Below are 17,820 nucleotides of genomic sequence, written 5' to 3' on the forward strand. Positions count from 1 at the left end.
ATGAGCGTTATGTGATGGCTGTAGATTACGGTGAAGGAATCATCCACCCGTCACACCGGGTGACAGGTAGGTGGGAGGCAACATTTCGTTATCGATGGGCGAAAGATTGACACATTGTGTGGTTGGGAATGAATATTTACAGCAGAGTAAACTTTGTCTCAATCCGAGCGGCGGAGAAAAGGGAAGAAAGGAGAGAAAGAAAAGGAGAAGAAAGTTGTGGCAGGAAGCTCATTAGAATCATCCACACGGTCAATCAAGCAACGGTAGTGTGGTGTGTTTGACTGGAAATTTTTAATGAGCGATTCTCTAGGAAAGGTAAGCAATGTTCGCTGCAAAGTTACTTATAGCAGCAACATTTTTTTTAAATTGGATAAAGCAAGAAACGCGCAGAGATTTGCTCATTTTCAGCGCTACGGTTACTTAACTTTAACCTACGGTTACTCGCCTTAAGGTATGCATTGGTTTACGATCTAACCATATAAAAATAAATTATTCAATAATCACTATAACATTAAACGTTTTATGTGAACGTAGCAATAATTCTAATATCGTTATACATGAAATAGTGAATAAATTGGAATACCGCTTAAACTACTATATTTTATAGCAATAAAGTATTTTCATTAATGCATGCATACATTTAGGCGTAATTCATATTCCATTACCACTCACGAACGCAGCCATTAACCGTTTACGCTGATTGCGCTAGCCAAAATGAAGCAAAAGCTACTTGTGACTGGAATTTAAAGAAGTGGTAGTAGTTGAACGATTACCAATGTACAGGGACAAACTGACAAATGTATATGCCTGCAGAAAGCTATTCTTACACAAATAGTAATATACCCTCATCACACGTAATCTTCAGACATAACTCTCTTGCGTTAATGTATAAACTCAAGCCATAATTGTAACAACTACCTTTAGACTTGACCACAACGAAGTACAGAGCAGGTCAGTATTTAGCGCTAGGACAAAGAGATTCTTCTGCTTTTCCTTACATCAACCGATTTCGCTTTCTTTGGGAGACGATCGATGGGAGGATATTCCGATAGTTGGTGATACTTTAACCTTACTCGTTCGATGGTTGGGGTTCAAGAGAGTTCCTATAATTGATTTTCATCCCTCGAATCAAGGACTCCGTCGTCTGCCTTCGTAAAGCGATCGGTTGAGCCATGCGAGTAACGTTGCCCCGTAACGCTATGTAACGCTACTTGTTGTCCATTGTTACCCACATGTCTATTCTGCACCTTGGAATAAATTAACTTATTCGCACTACATTACCATGAAAGTGAAACGTGTTCGTAACATACTACAATAACACACACCAACTAAAAGACTCAATTCTTCACCAATAATCATGTATAAACCCCAGTTTTCACAGTCCATCTGCCTCAAATAGTGCTTTATTTTCCAATACTTTTGTTTTTACTGCAATGCAAATTACCACTAATACCGTACGTTACGCATCGTAATACAGTTCTCGTTGCCCTAGCGGCATATATTAAATATGTTGCTACCGGTTACGCTTCCTACCGCTAAGTGCTTACACGCTAAAGTCCACTAAAAACCACACTATCTTCTTATTGCTGCGCCAAAACAAATGCACCACGCCGAGCGCATGCTACTGCTGCTCTGCGCTCCTAGGGCAGGCGTCTTACCTAAGTGTAACGATACTCGCTTGCAGTAGTGCTCATTTCAAGGAATGCAAATGTGAACAGTTCTTCTCACACCAAACGCGGCCAATATGTAAAATGAATGCACATTCGTAGCTTAAACTTTCGTACCTTAAACGTAACACCTCTTCCGGGTAGTGTGCGGGAAGAGAAGATCATATATATTTACAAAATTATCCTTTACTTATCGTCTTGTATAAAAATTGCATTTCGTGTATTTCTAACAGTTAGATGAGGCACTGGTTTCCTCTGTTCTGCTTCGTCTTACAGTAACACGATTAAAATACTTGCATAGATACTTTTGCCTTGTTTTGCACAGCTCAGAACCGTGCCTCGGTGTAAGTACGGTACATTCTTCTCGATCTACTACTTTACAGCTTAAAGAGGGGACTCTACTACCTTATCTGTCAACTTTACAGTGCAAATGGGATAAACACTGTATCGGCTCGTCTTCAAACCAAACTCCTTATCCTAGCACGCGATTGTGGCAAGCAAGCAACAAGCGAGGAACTTCGAATGGAATTTCTTGCACAAACGTGTCAGTACTCATACTCTAGCTCCGGGAACGACGCTACCTTACGAGGATGCCATCAGCTTGGCCGCCTGTATAACGTTATGCTGATGGTGATACCCGGCCAAATCGGCCGCCGTCGGATGATGATGATGGTGATGGTGATGATGGTGCGGATGGGCATGATGGGAATGGGTTAGGGACGCCCCATTCACCGTGCTGCCCATCCCGGGCGAGACATGGTGCGGGCTGTGGTGGGAGTGCAGCGAACTGAACCCACCGCTAAAGTACCCGCTCTGGAGGCAGTTGTTCATGTAGTCACCGTATCCGTTGCTGGACGGCACGGAGGTCGGTGTGGTGGACGCACCGCCGAGCGGGTTCGATTCCGATTTGATCTGCCCGAAGGGAGTTTGGTTGCCGCCCGCATTGTTCTGGGTGTTTCCGAGCGCGCCAAGGTTCGATGGTGTATTAGAACCACCGCCACCAGCCCCACCATTATTGTTGCCCGGTAGGTTGGATCCACCCGTGGGATGATTGTTACCGTACCCATTAACCGGCGAATGGCTGTGCTGTGTCGACAGCGAGTTCGAGCTCGGCGTCGTGTAGATGTGGGACGAATTCAAGCCAGCGGTAGTGTGCTGCTGATGAGCGGACGAGGACACGATACTGCCCGGCACGCCGCCGAGCGATCCGGGCGGCGACAGGGCCGACAGATCGTACTTGCCGACCAGCGAGCCGAGCGTACCGGCGCTGCCTCCGTGATGGGCCGATCCGAGCGACGAGCCCAGCCCGTACGACTGTCCATGGTGGGGCGAGATGTGCAGCGAGCGGATTGCGGGTGACGAAAGGTTCTGCGATTTGGGACTGCCGGTGAGATTCTTCGAGTTGCCGTTCCGGTCAGTTTGTAGCAGGCCTGTGCGAAGCAAAAGGATATTGTCAGTTTTTATTGACCTTGTGGGAACATGTGCCATTAAACCACTTACCATCACCAATTCCACCATCGTCCTTTTTGCCACCGACCAGTGCCATCACGTCCGCCGACCCACCGGAACCCCCCGTTTTCTTTGGCTTGCGCTTGCGCGTCTGTATGCCATCCTTGCGCATTGCCAGTGGTCGGTTGACGCCGTGCAGCTTGAAGTACAGCCCGCAAGCGTTACACACCGGTTCGCCGTCGTTGTTGCGTCGCCAGAGTGTGGTCGTGCGCGTGCCACAGTTCGTACAGCACAGCCCTAGCCGTCGCGTGGCCGTCTGCTAAAAGAACGAAATTGTGATTGCCATGGAAGAGATAAAGAAAAACGAGAACAGCAAAGTGCTCATATTAGTAATGACTGTTTTAGACGGTCATCGAATCGAAAGCACCCTCCCGTCATGTATGCAACTCTGCGAGCCAACTTCAACACCGGCAACCTGCGTGCAGGGTGTGCAGCTGAAATGTGTGGAGCCCAATGTGAATGCTTCTTTAGCTACTTTGAATGATCCTGCTCTGCTGGACCGTAACTCTGCTGGTTATTGATATTTTAGTCTCATGATTTTTCCTCAATCCTATCGTCTTTAAAATGAACCAATCCTCCCTGAACTACTGTATGAAACGTTGAACTTGTTAATGATTTTATTAGGCAATAATTATCTTTAAAATGATGTTTCTATAATTATTTTTTACTTTTTTGTTCTTTTGGAAAAAAAATATTAAATTTACTTATTTGTCAAACATTTATATTGATGGAAAAAGAGCATTGGGAACCTTCATCCAAAACGTGACTTGGCACGCTCGCTAGATGGCAGCACCAATCTAGCAAAGACAAGACCCGCTCCGACAACTAAATCTTCCGACAGCTCGTACAACGGTCAAATCGCATCTCAAAAAGGACAAATTTTGTTTGATATAAAATTTAATATGTTTTTGTAATTTCCCTCAGTTGCATCAGAACAGATTTACTACGATAAAATAGACCTTCATTTTTTCGATAGTTGTATGTGTCTAATTCTGATTAAAAGCGAACAATTATTATAACATGTTCCGGGACAACACAGTTCGCCTATTTCTGCCTTCAACCCTTTTCTCCTACCTTTCCCATTCCTGCCTAGCCTGCCCCTCTACGCGCTATCGCTCAGTGTAACGCACGTACGAACTAAACAGTTAATGGACAGAAACATGTGGTAAGGAAATTGGATACTCACACTCACCAGTCTCTTGCTGGGCTTTATCAACGGACGGTTCATACCGTTCATCTTGTGATACAGCCCGCATGCATTGCAGAGATAGTGGCCGGTGCCGTCCCGACGCCAGAGCGGTGTTGAAATGGCCCCACAATTCACACATTCTCTTCCCTCGCCGAATTGGAAATCCATTGCGCTGTCTGCGTGTTGGTAAATGCGTGTGCGTGATTTCGATTCGCAACAAAAAAGCGCGAGAAGAAGGGTTTTGGGTTTGGGGTTTCGGGGTTCATCCGCGTAACGTTTTGAGGGACATTAAGTGATTATGAGTTTTCCCATTTGGGTTTGGGATTTATTTTTTGCGAGAATGAGAGAAAGAGTGAGAGATTGAGTGAATGCGCACGCGTTTAGAACGTGAATGTGGAGCCATCGCCACGATTCCGCGCAAAAGGGGGTCCACGCGAAACCGGAGCAGAACACGGGACGCAAAGCAACGACAATCAAACAAAAACCGGGGAGGGAAAGAGAAAAGTGTGTTTTAGTATGATTTATTCGCTCTAGTTGCTATTACCTTCTTCAAATTACCATATGGCGAGGTGCGCTGAAAGCCGGTCGGATCGTAGGCGCGCCAGGAACCCATCATCACGTTCTGCGCGTAAAACTGCGGTGGAAGCTGCGTATGCGTCGTGCCTGTGTTTACGGGGGAGGGGGGGAGGGAAAGAAACCGTCCAACAGGCAGGGAGGTAAGCAAGAGAAAAAAGAACCAAAAGCAAGTTAGGTACAAACTGGCAGGCAAAGAAACTCCCTCCCCACCGAACGACCAAATAGCAAATGGTGGACCATCGTCCGTCGTTTGCAAAACAGGTCGTCGGCGAACTTACCGAATCCATCCGTCGGCCAGCCATTTTGTGCGGAAAAGTTGGCCGAATGGGCACCGTACTGGGAATGGGGCAGGGCACGGCTCGAGGGCACGTAGACGGGTGCGTTGGCGGCCGCGGCTGCCGCTGCCGCCGCGGACTGATGGTAGGAGCCCGTGTTGCCGGTTGCGACCACAGCTGCCGTCATGTCGGAGTATGCGGCAGACGTGTGAAACATGATCCTGGCCGGAATGGTGCCACTCGTCGCTGCTACTACGTCTGCAGGAAAAGTATGATGGAAATAGAGAGAAAATTAATTACCTTACAGCACAGGCATGCTTGGGTCGATGACGGTAGCAAGGCACGAGCTGTCGTGCGGACGATCGTGCGATGAAACCGGGGAATGTGAGCTATTTACGCCACCGTCTTGCAAATGAGCTGAACACGTAGTTCACAACCCCTTTATCGGCCCTGCTGCACCTGCATCGTGGGAGGCCTTCTCGCTCTCAGAACACCGACATCACATTCATGGTTAGACAAATTATGTACATTTTTTTCTAGTTCTCTTTTCATTGTGACCTTTGTGCCCGAGAATGCTCCAGCTGCTGGTGGTACTGGGTGTTAGAAGTATTAATATCTGCGTCGGAAACTATGCGTAACATCGCGGGAAAACGGGGGTTTAAAAATTGTTTGTTAGAAAAACATTGTTTTTGATGTTGTTGGACATCTTAACTAATTATAAAGACTTTCGGTAGACTTTTTGTGGTTTGTACTACCTTATCCGTGGGATGGATTTCATGCTAAAGCCACCATGATAAGGCCTTAGCAAAGATTTAATTCTCAAAGGTAGAAAGGTGAACAAAACTACAATAAAATTCGTTAAATGAATCCGAAAGTAAAAGCAGTACTCCTGATTTGCAAACAAAATCTTAAATTACACTTAATAAACAGTAAAACTAAATTACCTACAAACGGTGACCCAAAATAATCCGCTGCAGTGCATTCCTTCGGTTTTAAAATCTACCATAAGACTTCAACCGAACTCCAAAATCAAAATAATTTCATCGTTTTTAAAGCACTCCCATTTCCTCCCGATAACTCGATCGTGCCCAACTGAAGAAGACACCAAAAGTCTGGAACCAGAGGGGTACCAGAGCAGACCGTCAAATGCTCCCCGCCCGTCCCCTCTCCCCTCTATTTGATCGAATGTTTTGGAAAGCATCAGAATCGCTCATCGTTCGCCCATAAATTGGAATTAAGATTAGCGACGCCAAATCTCCATTTTGTGCCCGAGAATGAATCGGCTGCCATCACAAAGATCACAGTTCATTTCCTCGATCGGTCGGCCGATTTGCGATGCACACACCAACCAACGTATGTGCATTGCAAAAAAAAGGTGGCCACAAACAACAGCCAACAGCACGAGTTTAATCGAAGGCACGTTACAAACGCCATTAGACCCATTTGGTCCTGCTTCGCTCGCTCGCTGCGCAGTGCGCACGTCCCTTATCGCATCCATGCAGCTCCACTAAACTTTGCTATCGCGCATTTGGACACTAATTTTGGTAAGCAAAGAAAAGGTTGTCCCGCACACCCACTATCAGGGTCTGGAAAGCGTGCTGGATATACAAAGTTGCGCTCCTGGGCACACGTTACTACGGTTTCACCGATCCAAGGCAAGGGAGGCCCCCTCCTTCGTATGGAGGATCCGTTACGAGGTTGGTGGTGGTCGTTATCGCAGACCGAGCCACGTACCACGTGTTCGAAAGGGAACAGGCAAAACAGGCAGCTACAAACTGGTCGCCCTTGCTTGCCGGCCACGATAAGGTTGACAAAAACCAGACCTTAAACAATAAGGCGGTCGACCAGTGAGGCGTACCAATTTAAAGGAAAACAAAACTGGAATCATACTGAACCGAGAACAACCGAAACGATCAGACCGGAGAGAACCCGTACACCAGCATATCTGTGTGATAAGTGACAGACAGTTTCCAACAACGCACCAGCGGAACAATTGAACGGGGTGGCCTGACGCCCGTTGCTTCGTTGCCTCTGTTTACTCTTCCTTTTTATTCAAAATTCATTACTTCCGCCCCCGGAGCACTAAATTGTGGGGGGGGGGGGGAGGAGGAGGAGTGCGCCATCCCATTACCAGCACACCATTATGATAAGCCCGCACAAGTGCTGGAAAGTCCCGACGCATGGAACAATCCACGGTACGACACGCTGCACGGATGGATGAACTTATTCGCCTCGGTAACGGGAACCGCATTACCCCGTCGATCGTCAGGTACGGGGAGCATTCTGATCGGTGTGGGCTCATCGGAACAGAATTGGCGCAGCAGTAAAAAGTGGTCCTCTGTAGCGCGCACCGTACCGTAACGCTGCGGGTTCTATAAGGCAAGAAGTTGCGGATCGTCCACCTCAGTACCCGTGCCTATGCGTTCTGTAGCTCTGTAGTATATGTGGGTACCTTTTCCAGGTTTCACGCAACTAAGCTCGAGGTCTTATTCGGCGGGAGCAAGGGCGACTGCAAAAACCGTTTCTCTGGAACAATTCTGTACACCCTGATAACTCTTACCGATCACGGTTTACCGACTATGCCGTTTCTACTCTTCCCGATCGATCATACAACCGATGTGCACACGTGCATGCAGAAGTATAGCTGTTGCTTTGTTGTACCACTGCACTATCACGTTTTGAGTGTCTCATCTACACCCCTGAAAGCTGCTGGTTATTGTGCGCCAGGAATGATACGCCTGCAAAGCTCTTCACCGAGTGCTGTCAAACCGTGTGTCACTTTCTAGCCAAGCGATACCACCATGGTTTGACACGCTTCGGCACGAGGGAGGAAACGTGATCTGCTACGAGATCGTTATCAGGTGCGATAAATATCTCACTATCGTGCGGTCGTCAGATTGTGCTATCTAGCATGTCTCGGTTGCGACCTGACAGATGACATGTGTTTTAGCACTGGCTTTTTCCTTTTCTTTTCTTTTTTTTTTGCTCCTGTTATCTAGCGATCTCCGAAGCGATCCGTTTGACCGATTACCGAATTGCTACCGGCAGCAGGAAGGTATCAGTAGTACTCGTACCGTACACGATTGTATGTTACTGTAAATGATTATCATAATTACATGCCGCATTTGAATGATCGGACACTACGTGCAAATACAATGATATTGTGTATTATTTGCTTCTGTCGTGTGAGTTACTTGTAAGTCGTACATCACAATGACTTTGAAGACTTTATGAACCACATAACAGAACCTAAATCCTTGAAATAGTGATCAATATCACAGTAGGTTATTTCGAGGATCGAGTGTATCGATGCATTCATTAAAATTCTACACTATCACGTGAGAAAAGAGCCACATTAACCGACATTTTAAACTACAATGAGTTAGAAGTTTAAAAATATATCAATCATTTCCAGTTACAGAGAAACAATTCCAAATTAAAATGTAATAATTGATCAATACAGCAAAAAGTGTTTTCAAAAAAAGTTGCTCACTTAACAGCCAATTGAATTTCAACAGAACTCAAAAGCTACGAAACTCTAGTATCAGTGCTATGAATATAATAAAGTGAAGTAGTAATGCAATGCATAGTATGAAGTAAAATGTTTGGAGTAAACAATACATCCTTACCGTCAATACATCGTAAAACGGCATTAATATGATGACATGGTGGCGATTGAACAATAGTTAAAGCTACTTAATTCTGTAAATAACTAGACTTTACCAGAAATAAATAGACTTATTTACAAAAATAAATATGTTTTTGTAAAAATATCATCTACATATGTCCTCAGCACTATATATCGTCGTTTTAATTTCTTATTTACAATCATACCAGTTTTAAGGTTAAAAACTGACTTCTTTCGCTGTGATATACATTTATTCAGATCTATTTACCATTAAAAAAATGAAGCCAAAAGGACAAAGCCCAATCGAACTAGCAGCAAATTGGCAAACTTCAATGCCCATTCGTGGCATTTTTAATGTTGCTGTTGTTTTTGTTTTTCCTTCAGCATGATGAATTGAATACGGCAAAACCACCGTCCCATGCTACATACCTGACCGCAAAAATGCTCCCCAAAAAGAAAGCCTGAGCGCGTTAAGGTGCACATGCATTTCGGTGCATTTCAGGCCGCCTGAACCCAACACTTCCCCACTGCATACCGTCCTCAGTTGCACTCGCTCGCTCGCAAGGCTGACAATCAGGCTGACCCGATAAGTGTTTGGCGCACGATGCAAACGATCAACCGATGGTGGTCACACCGGGGCAACACGGACGGTACAAAAAGGCAAACGTGTCTCGCGGCGTCCCGAACATAAAACAGATTCTTTCCATTAAGGTTCTTATCGAACGGGTACGAGGCGCCACTCGGCGTGCCTGCCCCCTGTGTTGCCCTTCGCATCCCGCGCTAACCGAGGTTGAACTCTTGAGAATTCGTTCATTTGCACCGGGGTCCACCAGCCTGGCTCTCTCTCTCTGCTTAATGTTTCAGGTAACCTTCTCTTACTTCCGAAACACCCTTAGCATCCCTATCGCTGGTAATATCCCCCCTCCCCCCCCCCTCCATCGTATGGCTGTCATCAACTCCTACCCGTTACCCAATGATATGGTCACGTTTTTCCGATCTTCGGTTCCGGTGCTCCTTTTTTTTACTTTCCTTCTCCCATCTCCCTATCCCTAACTGCAAAGCAATTCAAACGACACTGCCTGCTGTCCACGCGCTCATAAGCTCATTCGCCGGCACGATCGACCAGCCAGCGAAAGGGCAACATAACAGCGAGCATAGCCGCGTTTGCAGCCGCATTTCCACCAATAAGAACGGACTGCACCAACTTGATCGCGAGTTCACCCCGGCGGCGGCGGCGCACCACGCCGACGCGGACAGAAAAGAAACGGGAACAGTTCGAGCGCAGCACCAGAAAACCCAGCCGCAAGACAAAGCTCACCATAGGGCGACAGCTTTTATTCTCGTCCCTCTTGTCTCCGCTTTTCGTTCGGTTCGGTGCGGTGGAACCTCCGCCACCGGCTGCCCGCGCCTCCAACACCAGCGAACGACGGAATCGATGGAATAAATGCGATGAAAGATGAAGATTCCGGAGATTTCGTGTTTCCACCCGTTTCGCCGTCGCTTGGGGTTGAAGCAAACCCTATCCGCATTCGACCTACGCATTCGTTCGAAACTGGCCAATGATGGTAAAGCAAACCGGATTGCCATGCCCGGGGTTTGCTTCGTTCGTGTTTTCTTTTAAAACGTTCTCCCCATTCCCAGGCACATTTGCACTGTTCCCGGTGCATCCCTTTTCTCCTGCGCATTTGCATGCAACGGTTGGCTTATGGATTGCTTTTTTTTGCTCCCCAAGCGATCGCTCGATACTTATACAGTGGCAAAGGGCTAGCCAGACAGCCGTGGCGGTGTGGGGAGCACTGGCTAAAGTATGGCGGCGAATAATTTATTATGCACAGTTGCGGCCATAAATTATAATCCTTTGACAAATATGATCTCGTTTGGTACAAAACAAAAGTCGGCAAAGGGGTTTTTGGTGCATTTTGTTTTTTGTTCCTTTTCTTTGCTCCCTGGATCAAACGCACGTTGTATAAATCAGTTGTTTTAGTTTTATATATTTCAAAGAATAAAATTAACAAATAATGAGAATGCAATGAAAAGCTGCAATACTATTTTCTTATGAGTTGTTGTGCTCATAGAAGATTGAGTCGCGCCTATTCTAACATAGCTTCAAACTTTCTGCTTTATAAAGTATCCAAATTAGGACTTTAATTAAAAGACTGATTTCATTCCTGTTTTATAGATAAAAAAAAGATCTCCAACTTTAGGTAATCCAATACAAAAAAGAGCCAGTTATGTGATGAGAGTATTAAAGAAAATGTGTCAAAAATGATGATTTTGTACTATGATGCGTGTTAGACAAATTGATTTGTGTCTGGTTTAAAAACTGAACGAAGAATTTAGTCGAACATTTGCATTTCATGTTTAGTTTTAATGCTGTAACCGTTTTAATACAAGTTATATAGTTGATTTATATCACACCAATTGCAAGTAATTACTTTCGGATAATTATCTTTAATTGCAATACAAAGTGAAAAAATAATAAAATGCACAGGATGTATGGGAACATTATACAACAGGACAGAATTTTCATGAACAGATTTAGAAAAAAAAGAGTTAATGGAAAAGATTATTTGACTAAAATAATAAGAAATGCTGCTTGTGCTTCTCGTTGGTGTTTGTTTTAAAGAATCAAAAGCATTGACGGAAGAATGTGAAAGCAAGTTCTCAAGTCAATGAAAGAAATATCTAACGAAATTTCTATTTCTTCTATTTATATTTATATTTAACGAAATCTTCTATTTTATGGATAAAACTTCCGATTGTTCAAAGAGGGTTTGTTTGACTCAGATAACTGATAAACCAAAGCATAGTTAGCTAAGTCCATTAGTGGCTTACCGAAGTATAAAACATGAGAAAATAATCAAGAAAATATCATCAGAAGTTGATGATTTTCACAATTATGCTCGGCCTAGAAGCCGTCTCTTTATGTTCCAGTGCTCAAATATCCTAAGTATATTGAGCATTTATGAGTCGTTGCAAAGAACCCCCATCATCCACAGCTCAAGTAACATAGCTATGAGAAATTATAAATTTAGAATTTATGTTTTTCATCAACTTTTCCTATTTAGTATTCTAGTACAGCTGCTTCATAAATCCCCTATAAAATTATGACTCTCTTCTCTTAGTAATTAACTTTTTTTAATTATTCCACGCGTTTTCTACGCTAAGCACGGGATTGAAAAAAAAAGAGAAAAGTTCCGAAAAAAACCTTTCTATGCACTTGTCATAAAACTGCGTTCTAGTTAACAATTATCACACCACTACGTACCATCATACGTTATCAGCCATTTCTTTCGGTTGCTCGTAAAAACGGCAAGCTTTCCCGAGTGCAACTTGAACCACATAACGCTCTCAAGGATGAGGAGCTCCACTGCACCTTCTAATGCTGTAGACCGATACATCAAAGATACTTTTAAAGGGTTTTTTTACAACTTTTTGATTTGCTTGCCGGCATTCCCCGCAGGGCTGGTGTGCCTCTGGGTGCGGTTAAATGTATTCATAATTTTATGATCCAACGTTTTCGCTCCCCGCACTGTCCCGGCATAGCCCAAACCAACCTCATCACTCCTTTTCAAAAAAAAATACTTAGCACAAAACTGCTTCAATTTGAAGTCCATAAACAAAAGCGTACGAGCCAACCTACACTACCACTAACAATACACTCCCAGCTCCTGCGGAACTGGTTCGCTAACGCGTCCTATCAGCGGGTCGTAAAAGTCGAGCCGATAGCATCCACCGAACGAAAGGAACAGTTTTACGACGGCGGCGGCATAGACTAAACTTTATAACCCTCGTATCGTATTGTATTCCATACTTATTTTTTCGTCCCCCTTTGCTAGATGTGTTACGCGCAAACGAGCCGACTGGGGATGGTGGGGATAAAATGAAGGAAAAAACACACTTCTTGCTGGAAAAAATGCACGCTTCCTAACGCTCATTGGCTCTTATTGAAGGTCGTAAAATGGGCGAAACATGCCCAGAAACAAGAAGCACCGAGTGTGTCGAATTAGAATGAGGCCTTAGCCGTTCTAAGCCAAGCGAACGATTTTATTGACCCGTCTAACTGGACATTTTTCCACTGCAGGCTTCAATTACCGAATTTTCTCTACAACCACCTCCTCAGCTGAATGATTAATCACACCCTCCCGGAAAAGAGGTGGAGGCTCTCTTATCAAATGACCGAACGAAGGCGTCAGCCCGTTTTGCCTACCTATACCACCAGCTCCATCGCCTCCGGGACCTTCCTTCAGACCTCCTAGCCGGGTGGGCTGGACTGTGCGAAGTGATTTCTTAATTTTTACGAGCCGAAAAGCGCAATTAACTTATCTGATACACCAATCTACGCAATCAAACCCGTTAATGTGTGATTCCGGGAACACTGCCCCGGGTGAGAGAGAGATCTTCATTTTGACGGCTACACTCGGGGCTTACAATTCCAGCAGCCAGCCGCAACCATGCCAGGGGGGAAATTCCTAGAAAATGTATACCAAAATACCATTCCTCCCTCCCCATCGCCCAGCCCAGTTGACCAGTGGTGATTGGTTCGCTGAACCGAGAACGAAAACGCTAGACGAGGCCACGGAATTGTTTCGGAATTTCTAATGTTTTACTTTTTTCTCTCACTGTTGGGACTCGATGAAAACTCCCCATCCAACAACGGGCATAGGGTAGTTCCGACGTCAAATGGGAGAGGTGCGCTCCGCGGGAAAGGGAACAGGGAGGGTACGATCAAAAATTAGAAGCCCAATTTTGGAGCGTCTTTGGTCGGTTGCGTTTGAAGTCCATTCCATTTCTTTATCAACTCATCCATTCTGAACTGCGCGCTCAGCAAGACGACAAATGAAACGAGCGCCACAGCGATGAATAATTCGAATTCCGAACAGTTTCCTACAGGGCGGCCATCTTTTGTGTTTAGGGAGGCGGGACGGGTACGGCTGGTAGACCGGGCCATCGAGAACACAAGAACACATACCGGAAGCGTACAAACAAGATTTTTACGACCGTTCCCATTTGGCGTTCCGCGATGCCAACGCGTGTAAGGGCTCGTTCGGAAGGCACCTTTGGTATGTGTGTGTGTACGTGTTTTGAGGTTAAATCCGGTGAAGACTCAATGTGGAGTGTTGGCGCTTAATACCTAATTGCAATTCCATTGCCACTCGGAACGGTTTGATAAAAAGTGTGTAATTTTAGAAGCGAAGAATATTATGTTCCACATATTCGTAGTTTCATTGCTACCGTTCATAAACTCAAACCACCGACGGCAGATTGTTGAACGAATTAAAGTTGGGTAAAATCTATTTTTTACAGAATTGGACAGACAAACATAATTTTATACACTTCTTCTGTAAATAAATAAAAAAATACTGCCAACACTTTGATCTAATTCATTACATATTCTTCTTCTACTTGGCGTAACGTACTACGCGGATATGCCGACTTCCAAGGCTTTATATATAAATTTTAAATAGTATACTGATCACCTATATAAACTATACAGTATTTATGTTATAGGAATGTGTAATATAAAACACGAAACTCTTGGCTTAATCATTTGCTTTATTTTGTACAACGAAGAACAGTTACTAAACCCTTTCAAAACATTGTTATAGCTTACTCAACGCTCCAGTAAACCGGTCTAGCGATGGTTCATGCATCTTCTAAAATTATGTAAACCAATTCTGCCTTGAACGTCTAAAATTTCAACTTCAGCCAGCTTTCACCCCAAACATGCTCCAATTTGCCATTGCCAAACTAGCCAGCCCCCCCCCCTGCCCGACCGAAATGCTTAACCAATCGGTCACTGTTGCAGAACACTGGAGATTGTGGCAAGCCGCCGCCGCGCGTTGTCGTTGTTTTTGGAAGATTTTGGTAAAATTATTCCGAGTGTCGGTCACACCAAGGCTACCAAGGCCCCTTTCCCATACCCACTGTATTGCCCAATGCAGCTCCACTGCAAGAGAGAGAGAGAGAGAGTGAATGAGAGAGCGATCTCCGCGGATGTCCACAAACAGCCCGACACCGCCGCCATACCATACTCTCAATCGATCACCTGTCACGACGGGGTAGGCCAAATTGGTAACATCAAAACCCCCAGCGCGCCCAAATCGATCCAACCATTTGTCTCCGGGCGACGGATGACGCTTGATGGTCGATAAAGGTGGCGCACTACCGCTACCGACTCGGAGCAGGGTAATCACCCATCCCAGAAGCGCATCACCCTTGTCATCCACCGGCACACACACACACAAAAGTCGGTGGGAGGCCCACGATACTTCGTGGCCAAATCCCTGCTCTACCCGCTCACGCGGTGGTGCAGGTGACCTCGCTCGCGTTTCGATTCCGTTCGGGGCTTCCGTTCCTTCGGAAATTATGTATGCCACTTTTTCGACACGCACTTACCTCACCTCTTGACTGGCCATCCTCATGCCCTCGCGCCCTGCGGGGGGAAGAAAAACCGCCCTGCGGGGTCTGTCGGCATCCATTAGTCCAGCTCGACACCGAAGCAGTAATTAAATCATCTTAAATCACTCTCCCAAAACACCACACTCTTGCCCACCGGGCACCGGGTTAGCACCGCATGATTCGAAGGAGCGAAACCCGAAATGAAACTCCCCTAATTGATTCAGCGAACGCAGCCAATTCCTTATGCAAATTCGAACCATTCGCGCTCGCCCGTTCGAACATTGTATGTGTATATTTCAACACACACACGCACGAGCGCTTGTACATTCGATTGGGATGCCAGAGGGTAGAGAAAACAACGCCGCAGCCAATGTGTCTACCACGAGTGTGACACCAACAGGTCTTCGGGTCTCGGGCCGGCCTTTCCAAACGCATGCACGCATGAGCATAAAAGTGTGTGTCCCATCAGGGCGGATTAACCGACATTGGGGAGTGGTAGCGGTATTGTATGCGACGGTATCATCTGGTCTGCTACAAAACGTAATCATATCTTACGCAGTAGAAATTGTACATTCGGAAATAGCTCACATTCACTACTGGCCACTACACCACACACTAAGCAAAACACGTAAACACGCCGAATATGCGGTTAAAGGAGCGAAACGAACAGTACGGTAAGGTTTGAAGGAAGAGCTGCCTGGCGGTAAGGAGGTATGGAGGTCTAAAACAAGGTGTCGGCTTCCTTCCTTTGTTGTTTGTTTGTTTTGTCTCAAGTCGACGGCTAAGCCCCAAAGCATCTCAAATATTTACTCACCCCTGAACGGTGGAATAGTGGTAAATGCTTCCGAGTAAAAGTGGTCAGTATTTGAAACTAATAGTTGAGGGAAAAAAATGTTTTATTATTTTTACCAAAAATAAGTAGCTAATCCACACTGTTTAACAAACTACCAAAACTACAAACATCCCATGCAGCCCGTAAATTTGACCACCGCCCAACGCCCCACAGTGCACAGCATTCGGAGCCGCTCTGTGTGGTGATTAATTAATTCACCATACCTGATTCCCGTTAGTGTCAACGCTGACCGCGCTCCGCCCGATCTTTCACATTTCGGCACCGGGTCTCGTTTGTGTGTCGATACGAGCCGCGATACACGGTTGGAACAAAATCTCTCACCCTGCCCCTGCCTTTAGCATCTCATGTCTACCACTCCTCCCCTTTCCCCCTCCCCCCCCCCTCTCCCTTCCATAACACCCCATCGTTCACTCATTGACTCATTTGCAAATGAGACATTTTTACGATCACCATAACCGTATATTATGGCGTACTTAAGACCAGGGCTTTTACGACGTCGGTTTTGCCTCTTAAGCTCCAACCCAAGGCAATAGTGGCAACGGAGAAGGAGTGGTGAAGGGGGGGTAGAAGAGAAACACACTCGTCACCTGCCGCCGTTACCGTCCATCCTTCCCCTTTCGCCTTGCGTTACATTCTGTCGCCCCAGCCACCCTGCAAATCATAAAACAAAGACAAAGGACATCAACGGCCGAACGCGCCACGAACGCACCCGGAACCCACTCCCCCAGCATCTCAGTCAGCGTCAGCGAGAATCGATCAAGCAACAGAACGACACACTGAAGACGATCGGTAATGACAACGATCAACACCATGAGCCAAGCACTCACTCTGCGCACCCTGGCCCTGGTTGCTGGGTGTCAGTTGGCGGCAACAAAACAAACGAAAAAAAAATACTTCTGCGTGTGTGAGGTTTTGCCGACCGACGAGATTGATCACTGCAGCGAAAGTTATCGACATCAACCCGTACGATCGTACGCGCGCGCACTCAGGCACACACACAATCAAACCGCAGAACCGCTGAAAGGGGTGGAACTGACGGAACAAGCGCATCCAAAACGGCTACGGAGTTTTTTTTTCTTCTGTCCCTCCCGGACAATGGCAAAATTGCTCGCTCGGGAGCTTTCGAGAAGTGGAGAAACGGACAACGCCCGAGGCGCACCGGGAAGACCGGGAAACGACAAAATGCATATTATATGATAATTTAGCACTCGATCATTTATTGATTTTAATGGAAATTGTATGTTTTATATGGTCACATGGCGTATGGGCATGGCGTCGGACTGATCGTTGTTCGGTTCTGTGTCCTGGTCCTGTGGGTGATTGTTTGTAAGTGCCGGCATCCTTTCTGGGGGTTGTTGCATTTCTGTTTTTTTTTTATATATTGGTTTTGGTTTTATTTTATTTTCTCCTTTTGTGTGTTGCTCTGTGACTGCACTTTGGGCTAGTGATTTGCTTCTCGCTGTTACTTGCTCTTTTTGTTTCCGTTTTCTTTCGCCTCACTCCGGATGTCTTTCACTTTTGAAAAGAGTTGTATGTACTTTGTTTTATTCCCTACATCTACTTCTCTGTAAAGAATGCCATAGAATCACTTTATGCTGATTTAAGTTTAAATTATCGAAAGTCCATTTAATTCTTCTGCGCCAACTGCGCCTATCTTCTCAGTGTCCAGGCTAAGAATACCCCATCCAAAGCTAAACACCCGATAAGAGATGGCTCTCGAT

At 45.6% G+C, this 17,820-nt stretch overlaps 1 protein-coding gene across 4 annotated transcripts in view; it reads right to left on the reverse strand.

Annotated features, from left to right (window-relative positions):
• Positions 1-1,377: 1,377 nt before the first annotated feature.
• The window catches only part of LOC120896519 (GATA-binding factor A), a 34,802-nt gene continuing 18,359 nt past the window's right edge, over positions 1,378-17,820 (reverse strand). The window contains exons 2-6 of one of the 4 annotated variants that reach the window (XM_040300701.1): positions 5,220-5,474; positions 4,924-5,028; positions 4,369-4,541; positions 3,168-3,435; positions 1,378-3,097 (exon numbers count right to left, since the gene is read on the reverse strand). In XM_040300701.1, the coding sequence (XP_040156635.1) occupies positions 2,250-3,097; positions 3,168-3,435; positions 4,369-4,541; positions 4,924-5,028; positions 5,220-5,433 (1,608 nt within the window). In that variant the 5' untranslated portion in view covers positions 5,434-5,474 and the 3' untranslated portion in view covers positions 1,378-2,249. Of the gene's footprint in view, positions 3,098-3,167; positions 3,436-4,362; positions 4,542-4,909; positions 5,029-5,219; positions 5,475-17,820 lie in introns of all 4 variants that reach the window. The other 3 variants (XM_040300700.1, XM_040300699.1, XM_040300702.1) reach the window with 3 other exon arrangements.

The sequence above is a fragment of the Anopheles arabiensis genome, chromosome 2 (assembly GCF_016920715.1).
Source record: "Anopheles arabiensis isolate DONGOLA chromosome 2, AaraD3, whole genome shotgun sequence".
Lineage (NCBI taxonomy): Eukaryota > Metazoa > Arthropoda > Insecta > Diptera > Culicidae > Anopheles > Anopheles arabiensis.